General features: G+C 37.9%; 1 protein-coding gene across 2 annotated transcripts in view; it reads right to left on the bottom strand.

Annotated features, from left to right (window-relative positions):
- SLC44A5 (solute carrier family 44 member 5) overlaps positions 1 to 13425 on the bottom strand; it is a 429650-nt gene that overhangs the window by 42009 nt on the left and 374216 nt on the right. For both annotated transcript variants that reach the window (XM_043460948.1, XM_043460949.1), the window contains 3 exons: positions 5472 to 5600; positions 4599 to 4659; positions 251 to 374 (listed from right to left, as the gene is read on the bottom strand). In XM_043460948.1, coding sequence (XP_043316883.1) covers positions 251 to 374; positions 4599 to 4659; positions 5472 to 5600 — 314 coding nt within the window. The remainder of the gene's footprint in view (positions 1 to 250; positions 375 to 4598; positions 4660 to 5471; positions 5601 to 13425) is intronic.

Genomic DNA, 13425 nt, shown 5'->3' with positions numbered 1-13425 from the left:
TCTCATTTATGTACCTGTTGATGATGAAAGACTTAACCATTTTGAAAAACATAATTGTTCTTTCAAATTCACTCTGCTTTTTCCTTTGGTTTTCTTAACAAACACATACCAATTTCTCCAATCCACAGTGACATGAATATTTCAGAATAACACATAATTCTTCCTCTATAATGCTTAACCTAACAAAGCTTTAGTTCAGGGATAATAAAGGGGTGCATCAAAATTGAAAATGGGGATGTGATCAACATACTTTGCAGCTATTCTGAGTTCTGCAGCATTTCTTGTCTTTCCACTTCCATCATCAAACACTGTCTTATTTCCTACTGTTATAGTGCCATTTTTAGTAGAGAAGTCTGGGAAACATCTCTGGAGAACTGTAAAAATAAATTAAAATTATGATAATCACTTTTCTTTCTTTACGATGTCTCCTCTTTCTTCAGCTTTCTGTTGTTTATAATCAAATGCTTACTTGCTAGACACTATATAACTTGCTCAGTATAGATAACTGCCCATTACTTGATAATCAGATTTTTTGATGATTCTAAGACAGACATGAGAAGTAAATACAATCATAATCTGAAGCTACATTTAAACTTGATTATTTCATACATGGTATATTCATTAAGTAACCATAAGCAGGACACATAGCATAGGTTTTATAATAATACTGACAACCTCACTCTCATACTAAACACATATTAATAAAAAGGCTATATTTACTTGTATTAGATGAATTTAGTTTTGTTATTTTTTAAAAAATTCTTAGATATTCCTTGAGTGAAACCTTGAAAACCAGAGTTTAGTGAATAATTCTTTGAGAAATAAGCATCAGCTCAAACTTTAGGCTACTAAGATAACCAAATTTTTATGTATAAAATGTTAATAATTTGTCTCTCTTCCAGCTTTTTCATTTATCAGTTTTTTAGAGCGGCTGGAAATGGAAATATAAAGCCATCAAAAATGGCCCATACTTTGTCAACTAGCATGATTTCTGAGAGTTTGCCATTCAATCTTTTATGTACTTGTTTTAAATTCAACAGAATCTTTGCTTCTCTACAAATCTCTATTACTAAACATGTTTTAAAACCTCAATTTTACAGGAAGAAAGAGGAGGAATCAGGAATGGTTTATCTTTATATTTTTTTACAAGAAGTATTATAGACTTGCAGGGGTTGATATGGCATTTAAACCTGAAAATATGAAAGCAGTTGATATAGAGAAAGAACTATGTCTTCATAAAGCTTTTCCTGACTTATCTGGCTTTAAAATCAGTTTGTCTACTCACCTTCATCTTCTGTAGCATCTGTAATAGGGATGACTGCTTCAGTATCCTCTCTTTGTCCTGCTCCTCCCTGGCAAATTTGACATAGTCTCTACCAGATGATTCTATTCCCTCTCAATTCAACCATATTTCTGCCTCCACCTCGCCATGGAAACTGTCCTCCTAGTGATCCCAATGACCCCCTAATTGCCAAAACTTCTAAATACTTTTTACTCTTCATCCTGCTGGAGCCCATTACCTAGCACAGTGCCTGGGACAGAATGGAACTCAGTAAATCTTTGCTGTTGAATGAGTTAATTTGTCTGTTGAATGAGTCTTTTTCACAGGAGACAAGCCCTTTATAACTCTCTCCCCTTGGTTCACAGGCCCGGGTTCTCTCCTACCCTCTTCTTCTGCCTTTTTGTTTACTCCTCTTCTTTTTGCTTCTTCAATATGCCTGATCCCACATACAGAACCTCCCACACTTGTTCTATGTAGTATTTCTGGACAGTAACTCATCTAGTCTGTTACCTTTAATTACTAAATATGCTCATTATATTTTTGGAAACTAGAGAAAAATTCTTGAAGCAAGATACAAAGCTGTACAGAGTTTTACAAGCTACAGTGAACTATATTAACATTTTGGTGCATTTCCTTTCAGTCTTTCCTCTGTATACATTTTTTTTTGTTGAGAGTTATTAACTATACAGAAATGAGATATTGTCTCTTGTTTCTTTCTTTTATTATTACTTATTTCCATTTATAAAATCTTTAATGAGTGAGTATTTTTAACTGCATAACATTGTTTCAAGTACTATATTTAATTCCCTATTGGGGGGATACAAATCGATATCAATGTTTCCTTCACTAGACTTGGAAGGACTGTGCCTTATTCATTTTTGTGTCCCCAACGTGGGCTTCCCTGGTGACTTACTGGTAAAGAATCTGCCTGGCAATGCAGGAGATGTAGGTTTGATCCCAGGGTCAGGAAGATCCCCTGGAGAAGGAAATGGCAACCCATTCCAGTATTCTTGGACTCCCTGATGACACGGTTGGTAAAGAATCCACCTGCAATGCTGGAGACCTGGGTGTGATCCCTGGGTTGGGAAGAACCCCTGGAGAAGGGAAATGCTACCTACTCCAGTATTCTGGCCTGGAGAATTCCATGGACAAAGGAACCTGATGGGCTACAGTCCATGGAGTTGCAAAAGAGTCAGACATGACTTAGCAACTAAACAACATCCCCAAAGTACATTTTATATTGTGTGATCTAAATAAACTATAATTGTAAAGGCAGGGACTATATCTTATATACCTAATGTATCTTCCGTGACTAATGATTCATTTTTACCCTTTTGCATAAAAATCTGTAACACTGTTCTTAACTACAGACACTGTTGCTCAGGGAACCCTGGTTAAATGCAGTTGCTTGCCAGACCCACAACTTTGATGGAGGGTCTTTAATGATCCAGAGAAGAATGATGGGAGCATGTAAGACATTGTGTTTGATGGTTGCTAACTCAAAGGTACCGGACTTTCTACTGAAACTGATGACTATGATCTTTCTTCCATTTTAAAAGAAATATGTACTCCTTGTGGAAAAACAGAGAAGAAAAAAGAAAAAAAAGAAAAAGAAGACAGAAGATGGCCATAGTTTTGCTATCTCCAAAATAAACTCAGTTCAGTTGCTCACTGGTGTCCGACTCTTTGTTACCCCATGGACTGTAGCACACCAGGCCTCCCTGTCCATCACCAACTCCCACAGCTTACTCAAACTCACATCCATTGAGTCAGTGATGCCATCCAACCATCTCATCCTTTGTCGTCCCCTTCTCCTCCTGCCTTCAATCTTTCCCAGCATCAGGGTCTTTTCAAACGAGTCAGTTCTTCACATCAGGTAGCCAAAGTATTGGAGTTTCAGCTTCAGTATCAGTCCTTCCAATGAATATTCAGGACTGATTTCCTTTAGGATGGATTGGTTGGATCTCCTTGCAGTCCAAGGGACTCTCAAAGAGTCTTCTCCAACACCACAGTTCAAAAGCATCAATTCTTCGGCGTTCAGTTTTCTTATAGTCCAACTCTCACATCCATACATGACCACTGGAAAAACCATAGCTTTGACTAGATGGACCTTTGTTGGCAAAGTAATGTCTCTGCTTTTTAATATGCTGTTTAGGTTGGTCATAACTTTTCTTCCAAGGAGCAAGCGTCTTTTAATTCCATGGTTGCAGTCACCATCTGCAGTGATTTTGGAGCCCAAATCAACAGTCTGTCACTGTTTCCCCATCTATTTGCCATAAAGTGATGGGACCAGCTGCCATGATCTTAGTTTTCTGAATGTTGAGCTTTAAGCCAACTTTTTCACTCTCCTCTTTCACTTTCCTCAAGAGGCCCTTTAGTTCTTCTTCACTTTCTGCCATAAGTGTGGTGTCATTTGCATATCTGAGGTTATTGATATTTCTCCCATCAATCTTGATTCCAGCTAATTACTTAATATTTTGGCATATTTCTCTTCAATCTTTTTCTTTGAATATATTGTTGTTTATTAATTTTCATTCTTACAGGCTTGTCATTACAATGTATATAGTATTTTTTATTTTATTTAAAATTGTAACAAACAATATTTATCATATGTAAAAATTCTAAAATATTTCATTTAATAAATGCATCATAATTTATTTCAGTATATTCTTGATCTTGGATATTAGAATATTTCCTTTTCTTTTTTTCTTCTTTTGGTTGTTTTGAATAACATTGTGATGGACATCTTTATGTAAAGTTTTTTATCTGTAGTTAGAATTATATCCTTAAAAAAGGGAAATGAGTAATTATCTCATCTTCTCCTAAACAGGGTTGAAGTTTATAAATTTTAAAGACGTACAATGTCAGTTCATTCAGGAGACATATAAGTATTTCATGTTTTAAATTATAAAGACAAACATATACCCCATTCTCAATCCCCAAGCAATTTTCCAACAAATTTTTTGGCCGAATTCAGGGGTAAGTGTGTTAGGGTATGTCTGTGTGTGGCTCGTGTGTGTTCTTAGAGTAGCAAAGAATCAAACTGACTGAACTTTTAATATTCAATTTTCAAACTTTTCTGTGTGCGTTTATGCCACCAAACCTAAACCCTCACCAAGCTCCTGGGGAACACCGTAGGCTGGAGTCAGAAGAATGGGCTTTGTAGTTTCGGCTTTCTTCTCAAATAACTATGGGACTCTGGGCCAGTCATAGGACCATTCTCAGCCTCAGTTTTGTCAATTGTAAAATAAGCGAACTGAATTAACTAACTTCTAGGTAGATCCTGTGTTTCTGAGGTAACATAATAACCACTTACAAGGTTTGCTTGGATAAATCGCTGATGGACAATCATTATCCAGTAAAACTTGTGAGAGAGTCTAAAATTGAAGGAAAAGTGTGTTAACATTTCAAAGACTATGTGATGATGCATCTTACTCAATATATAAATTATGTCCTTTAAAAATGCAATTCCCTAATAATTTCCTTATTCCAAATTACTCCCCTAGTAAGAGTAATTGTAAGATTATCATACACACATACTTGTTTGACAAACACTCTTAAATATCCTAACTGTAATTCAGTTGAATCAACAATAATAAGTCAGACATGCTGAAACCAAGGTATATCTTTGAAGGTGTGTATCTTTGTCTTAGTTATATCCTCGGTCTAATGCTTTAATTTTTTCCTGGAAAAATGATATCTCCTCCAATTTAGAAGCCATCACAACTAATTAACATAATAAGGCTTTAGAATTCCCTTATATAGGTAGTGTTTGGGGATTTTTTTTCAAATGAATAATTATCAAACCAGGTTTGGAAGTAAAATTCTTGTTACTCCATAGCCATGGAGCTTTATCACCACATTAATGAAATGGTGACCACAAATGACATTTAGCTCCTAGCTCTTGACAGCAAAAAAATCCATCCAAGTGGAGAATCTGTTGGTGTCAGGAAATAGTTGATACTAACTTACCAGACCTAATAGTCCTGTATAACACCCCAAGTCTACAAAATGATATGTTCTAAATTGTGTTATGTTTGTATATACATGTGCATTTGTGCTTTAATGAAATGGTAACACTAGTAATAATTTCCTAGAAAATTTTGGAGCTTGTCCAGTTACAAATACATTACACTTGAGATTGAAACAATATAAATTCTTCTCTCCTTTTAAGCTTAAACACACATACCTCCACAGGCTTAAGAAAAGTAGTCCGGCAGAACTGGCTGTAATATGTCCAGTATTTACTGTCGTTTTTGTACTTAAATTGTATTTCCATGTAAGTTAAAAATCTTTCTGGGCACTTGGAGACACAGATCTGTGAAATAAAGAAACACAGTGGTAGGAACTGAATTGAATTGAATAAACCAAGGAATTATCTACAAGGTTAGACTTCTAAATTACCCATCACAATAAAAAAGCAAAGCACCATTTTCCATTTAAGAAACTTAAATCAATTTTCTAAACATATTGTAAAAAATTAAATTTCATGTACCAGCTATCAACCTCTACTCCTTGCCCTTGGATGCTAATGTGCTATTAAAACAATAAGATACTATACAATGACAAAATTATTTTTAACTTCTGATTTGATATAGTTGTAGATCTTCACACATCTGTAAAAATAATAAACTCCATGTACCTTTCACCCAGTTTTGGCCAGTGGTAATAATTCGCATAACCATAGCACAATATCACAACCAGGAAACTGGTATTGTTACAATCCACTAACCTTATTCAGTTTTTACCAGTTTTATGGGTGTTCATGTGTGTGTGTGTGTGTGCAATTTTATCACCTGTAGATGTGACATCATCCACAGGACAGAGATAAACTTTTAATGAAATTTTTAATGATTTTTTGAATTAGTAGATAAGAGTTTAATCCAAGATTACTTTTGCCTGTGTAGTTTATAAATTTTCAGGGTTAGAATCTTGCTTTCTTTTCTATGTATGAATAGAATGGTAATTAAAAATGCTCCAAACATTGATAACTTATGCCACTAAGAACTATCAAAACCAGAACATAATTGGGGGGTTTATACCATAAGAAACTAACAAAAAATATGGATATTTGTGGTAATCAATCATTATTATTGTCTTTTAGCAACACCAGTCAAATGTGGGCAGAGAGGTCACTGATGCAATTATCTTTAATGAACTTTAGGGGCCTATTAATGCCAAAGCAGATCACTGTGCTAGTCCACGGAGCTACTCTGGAGTGACTGCAATCCAATTAGCAACTCCACAGAGAGAAAACACAGGCAGGGAGGAGGCACTCTGTTTGTTTTGCTTTTGTAAGTAGTAAAAAACCAATGATCACATGATGTCATGAGAGTTGCAGTCAATTCTTGAACATTCTCTCCTCTGCCCTCTCAGCTCTGACTTGCTCCATCTCCCTACTGTACTGTGGTAACTATTCTCACTGGCCAGATTGTAGCTCAGCCCCCACTGGTAATTAGGTAAAAACACAGCTGCTCAGCTGATATCTCTTTCCTATCTTTTGGTCATGTTTCTGCTACATGAGGACATTTGGTATCAACCCCACCTCTAAGGTAGTAGGTGGATAACTAAATGGGTACCTCAAATCTCATAGTTAATTGTTTTGTAGCAGCAGCATTCTAACTTCTTTTAGAAGTTTCTAAAAGGTAAACAACCCAACTCCATGTTCACACCTCCAGATGTACTTTCTGTTTCTTAGTCTCTCCTACATACTTGTGCACACATACACACACACACACAAGTACATACACACATTCATGCACATCTAGAGGAAATAATGAAAGTCTCACAGGCATCTTTCTATGAAAACTGAAGAACTGTTGACGGACATTCACAGCATCCAACATGCTCACATTTGGGGGAAGAAGACTGAGGTCATTGTCAATACAAATGTCCAGAGTTTACTCTGATTGGAGTTAAGCTGAAGAAATCATGAACATGTTTGGAGCTAATTCACAGACATTTACACTTTGGCAATTTATTTATAAGACTCTGGAAGATAACTGAACTAGCCCATTGTTTGATACACTTAAATGGATTTATAAAGTAAAAACAATGTATTAATGCCTTCACTGGCTTTAAATGATGGTAGGAACTACTGAGCTGAGGCCATGATGATTTCTGTATTTATAAACACACACATACAATGTATACTACACACATAAAAGTGTGTATGCAACATGTGGACTTCCGAGGTGGCTCAGTGGTAAAGAATCTGCCTGCCAATGCAGGAGATGTCAGTTCAGTCCTTGAGTTGGGAAGATCCCCTGGAGGAGGAAGTGGCAACCCACTCCAGTATTCTTGCCTGAAAAAATCCCATGGACAGAGGAACCCACAGACTACAGTCCATGGGGTTCTCAAAGAGTCAGACACAGCTGAGCAACTGAGCTAACATGCAACATATAAAAGAAAGTAATTTAAATGTTAAAAAATGTTTTGTTAAAGAGACTCACATCAAATTTCATTCCAAACATAAAGGAGCTGTTAAAAAACAATATAGCAACTGCTCTTTACTCTCTTTCTATCAGAACTGTTTGTTCACTATAAATACAATGCTGATTAGTAGCAATCAACATATAATTAGCCAAAAATGAAGGTCGCATTGAGGTTGGATATCCTAATCGATCAAGGTCTGTCCTTTAAATGCTTATGACACATGTCTGGACCATGCTGCAGTTAACGGAAAACATAATGCATAAAAATATGGCTTGGATCAGTAGATACATTATTACCTAGCAGACTGAGAGCAATTCTGCATTATTGGCAGCTGATATATATTCTGACTCAGTTCTGGTTCTTTGTATAACCACAAAGGGGCACTTTGAATATAGTTCTTCATCATTATTTTTACATATTCTGTTCATATGCAATTAACACTCTAATATAAATTAGGATTTGGTGAACGGAAGAGAAAGTTACACTGAAGGTTAAAACAGTACAGTTCTAATGAAGAAAGGATCTAGTAACTGAAATGTTTAACAAAAAGCATAGTGTGGAAGGATTTTTTGTTTCATCATAGAATGATGGATTTGTATAGTACAGTGGAAAAATTTCTAGACTGGCAATAGTAAAATAGTAATTCTCTCATCCTTTACTTCTCATCATTTAATTCTATCATTCATTTACTCTTTTTTTTTTTTTTTAATTTTTTTATTAGTTGGAGGCTAATTACTTCACAACATTTCAGTGGGTTTTGTCATACATTGATATGAATCAGCCATAGATTTACACTTATTCCCCATCCCGATCCCCCCTCCCATCTCCCTCTCCACCCGATTCCTCTGGGTCTTCCCAGTGCACCAGGCCGGAGCACTTGTCTCATGCATCCCACCTGGGCTGGTGATCTGTTTCACCATAGATAGTATACATGCTGTTCTTTTGAAACATCCCACCCTCACCTTCTCCCACAGAGTTCAAAAGTCTGTTCTGTATTTCTGTGTCTCTTTTTCTGTTTTGCATATAGGGTTATCATTACCATCTTTCTAAATTCCATATATATGTGTTAGTATGCTGTAATGTTCTTTATCTTTCTGGCTTACTTCACTCTGTATAAGGGGCTCCAGTTTCATCCATCTCATTAGGACTGGTTCAAATGAATTCTTTTTGACGGCTGAGTAAAATTCCATGGTGTATATGTACCACAGCTTCCTTATCCATTCATCTGCTGATGGGCATCTAGGTTGCTTCCATTTACTCTTTAATTCAACAAATATTTATCAATCACTCACTCTGAGCCTGTTCTAGGCACTGGGGTCACAGCAGTGAGCAAAAGAGATAAAAATCCCTGCCCTCAAGCAGTTTACATTCTAGTAGGAAGAGATGGGTAACAACAAAGAAGTTAAATTGTTTGCTGTAAGTATTCTTGCCTGGAGAATCCCATCAACAGAGGAGCCTGGCAGGCTACAGTCCATGGGGGAGCAAAGAGTCAGACACTACTGAGTGACTAAGCACCCAAGATTGTAATAGTTGTTATAGAGAAAAATAAGGCTAGAAAAAAGGCCAGATGATGAAAGGATCCAGGATGGGATTCTAACTTTAAACAGGTAGTCAAGGGAGGTCTCACTGAAAAGGTAATATTTGAGGAAGACTTGAAGAAGACTAGTGATCAAACTGTAGTCATCTGGAGAAACAGGAGGCTAGGCAGGGAGAACAGCGAAGTCTAGGTGCTTCTGTGGATCCTTTGAAGACAATGGATGGTCACTATGACCTGAGTGCAGTGAGCAGAGGGAGGCACAGAGCAAATGTGGTCAGAGGCAGGCATGCAGTGAAGGACCCTGGAGGACACTGTTAGGACTTTGCCTTTTAATATGAGCAACCTGGGAAGCTATTGAGGGAAAGGGGTCTGAGTAAAGGAGGGATATAATGTGACTGATATTTAACAGGATCACGCTGGCTGCTGGGTGGAGAAGAGACTAAAGGACTGGAGGCAGGGCCAAGAACAGAGGCAGAGAGACCAGTCAGGGGTCACTGAAACAACACACTGGCTCCTTGAAAAGAGGAGGAGATGGTTAAAAGTAATTTGGTCCTGGGTAGATTTTGAATGGAGACCAGAGGAATTAGCTCACAGCTCAAATATGAGTACAAGAGATAAGAGGGATCAAGGATGATTCCATGGTATTTAGAGTTGGCCTTAACTGAAAAAGAACAAACTGTTGGGGGTGGGGGAACAATTTTAGGGATAAAGTCAGAGACTTTCAGGGGTTGAGTTTGGACATGTTAAATTTGAGATGCCAACTAAATATCCATGTAGAGACATGATATAGGTGGTTGGATAGAAAGAACTGGAGTCCTGGGAATATACATATATAAACTAGGAAGGGTGGTATATAGATGGTAGTAAAACCAAAAGACTAGGTGTGATCACCAAAGGGGTAAATATATATTTTGAAGAGGGCTAAGCCTGAGAAGGAAATGATAACCCACTTCAGTATTCTTGCCTGGAGAATCCCATGGACGGAGGAGCCTGGTAGGCTACAGTCCACGGGGTTGCAAAGAGTCAGACACGACTGAGCGACTTCACTTCACTAAGCCTGATGGAGAGGAAACTCAAGTGTTTACAAGGTGCTGGGAAGATGAGCAGAAACCATCAAAGAATACTGAGAGGGAGGATCCAGAGAATTAAGAGGAAAGAGAATGTCCTAGGAGCCAACTGAAGAAAGTACTTTAAGGAAGAGGGATTGATTAAACAATACTGTTGGATCAAGTAAATATGGATAGAGAATCGACCATTGGTTTAAATATATGGAGATCAATGGTATCATTTGGAGAAAATGGAGTAAGAATAAAAGCCTGAATGCAAGTAAGAAAGGATTCAGACACATCGGATATAAATTATTCTTTTGAGGAATTTTGCAAAAAAAAAAAAAGAGGCACAAATCCATGAAGCAGTAACTGGAAGGGGATATGGGATCAAGGAGAAAACTTTTTAATGTGGAAGAAATAACAGCATGTTTTTCTACTGATAGGGATGATTTAGTAGAGAAGGAAAATGGTAATAAAAAAATAAAGGAAGATTTCTGGAGTTGTGTACTGGAGTTTGTGAGTGAGGATAAGATCTAATGCACAAGCAGATGGTCTGGCCTTGGGCGCATAGGCTGTTCCTCCAGAGAAGAGCAGGGAAGGCAGAGTAAATACATGAACACAGATAATGGCAGGAAGGTCATTGTGGGAACCTGTAAAAGCTGTCTCCTGAATGCTGATATTTTCACAGTGAAATAGGAAGCCAAATCAAAGGCTGATAGAGACTGGGAAGGAGGGCTTGGAGGTTTGAGGTGAGAGGAAAAGGTGTGAAATTGTTTTCTAGCAGAGTAGCTAGTGAATAAACAAAGGGTCTCTTGTGGGATTGAGGGACAGCATTGAGGGCCCCCTTGAGGTTGGAGGTCCTCAATTTAATGGACTGTTGTGTGTGTTTTCTGCAAGAACACACTACTGCTTAGGTTGAGGCATGGAGTAGGTAGAAAGCTGCATTTAGTCATGAATGCGTTTTTGCCAGGGAAGTACAACTAAATGAGAGGGGGCAAAAGAATTGAGGGTTTATATAAGGGAGTGATTTAAAAATTCTTTTCAAAATTTTATTGAAGTATAGTTGTTTTACAATGTTGGGTTAGTTTCTGGTGTACAGTTTAGTTCAGCTGCTAAATCATGTCTGACTCTTTGCGACCCCATGGACTGCAGCACGCCAGGCCTCCCTGTCCATCACCAACTCCCGGAGTCCACTCAAACTCATGCCCACTGAGTCGGTGATGCCATCCAACCATCTCATCCTCTGTCATCCCCTTCTTCTCCTACCTTCATACTTTCCCAGCATTAGGGTCTTTTCAAATGAGTCAGTTCTTTGCATCAGGTCGCCAAACTATTGGAGTTTCAGCTTCAGCATCAGTCTTTCCAATGAATATTCAGGACTGATTTCCTTTAGTATTGACTGGTCAGATCTCCTTGCAGTCCAAGGGACTCTCAAGAGTCTTCTCCAACACTACAGTTCAAAAGCATCAATTCTTCGGTGCTCACCTTTCTTTATAGTCCAAATCTCACATCCATACATGACTGCTGGAAAATCATAGCTTTGACTAAATGGACCCTGGGTGGCAAAATAATGTCCCGATTTTTAATATGCTAGACAAGGTTGGTCATAACTTTTCTTCAAAGGAGCAAGATCTTTTAATTTCATGGCTGCAGTCACCATCTGCACTGATTTTGGAGTCGCAAAACATAAAGTATGTCACTGTTTCCACTGTTTCCCCATCTATTTGCCATGAAGTGATAGGAAAAGATGCCATGATCTTCATTTTCTGAATGTTGAGTTTTAAGCCAACTTTTTCACTCTCCTCTTTCACTTTCATCAAGAGGCTCTTTAGTTCTTCTTCACTTTCTGCCATAAGGGTGATATCATCTGCATATCTGAGGTTATTGATATTTCTCCCAGCATCAAGCTTGTGCTTCATCCAGTCCAGCTTGTGCTTCATCCAGCCCAGCATTTCTCATGATGTACTCTGCATATAAGTTAAATAAGCAGGGTGACAATATACAGCCTTGACATACTCCTTCCCCCATTTGGAACCAGTCCACTGTTCCATGTCCGGTTCTAATTGTTGCTTCTTGACCTGCATACAGATTTCTCAGGAGGCAGGTTGGGTGGTCTGGTATTCCAACCTCTTGATCTCTGGTTCCTCTGCCTTTTCTAAATCTAGCTTGAACATCTGGAAGTTCATGGTTCATGTATTGTTGAAACCTGGCCTGGAGAATTTTGAGCATTAATTACTTTGCTAGCGTGTGAGATGAGTACAATTGTGTGGTAGTTTGATCATTCTTTGGCATTGCCTTTCTTTGGGGTTGAAAGGAAAACTGACCTTTTCGAGTCTTGTGGCCACTGCTGAGTTTTCCAAATTCGCTGGCATACTGAGTGCAGCACTTTCACAGCATCATCTTTTAGGATTTGAAATAGCTCAACTGGAATTCCATCAGCTCCACTAACTTTGTTTGTAGTGATGCTTGCTAAGGCCCACTTGACTTCACATTCCAGGATGTCTGGCTCTAGGTGCGTGATCATACCGTCATGATTATCTGGGTCATGAAGATCTTTTTTGTATAGTTCTTATGTGTATTTTTGCCACCTCTTCTTAATATCTTCTGCTTCTGTTAGTTCCATACCATTTATGTCCTTTATTGAGCCCATCTTCGCATGAAATGTTCCCTTGGTATCTCTAATTTTCTTGAAGAGATCTCTAGTCTTTCCCATTCTATTGTTTTCCTCTATTTCTTTGCATTGATCACTGAGGAAGGCTTTCTTATCTCTCCTGGCTATTCTTTGGAATTCTGCATTCAAATGGATATATCTTTCCTTTTCTCCTTTGCCTTTCACTTCTCTTCTTTTCATAGCTGCTTGCAAGGCCTCCTCAGACAACCATTTTGCCTTTTTGCTTTTCTTTTTCCTGGGGATGGTCTTGATCACTGCCTCCTGTACAATGTCATGAACCTCCATCCATAGTTCTTCAGGCACTCTGAAGATTCAAGATCCCTTGAATTTATTTCTTACTTTCACTGTATAATTGTAAGGGATTTGATTTAGGTCATACTTGAATGGTCTAGTGGTTTCCCCTACTTTCTTCGGTTTAAGTCTGAATTTGGCAATAAGGTATTCATAATCT

Source organism: Cervus canadensis, chromosome 2 (assembly GCF_019320065.1).
Source record: "Cervus canadensis isolate Bull #8, Minnesota chromosome 2, ASM1932006v1, whole genome shotgun sequence".
NCBI classification, from domain to species: domain Eukaryota; kingdom Metazoa; phylum Chordata; class Mammalia; order Artiodactyla; family Cervidae; genus Cervus; species Cervus canadensis.
Note: the sequence above shows the minus strand (reverse complement) of the source record. Positions and strands in the feature narration are given on the sequence as shown.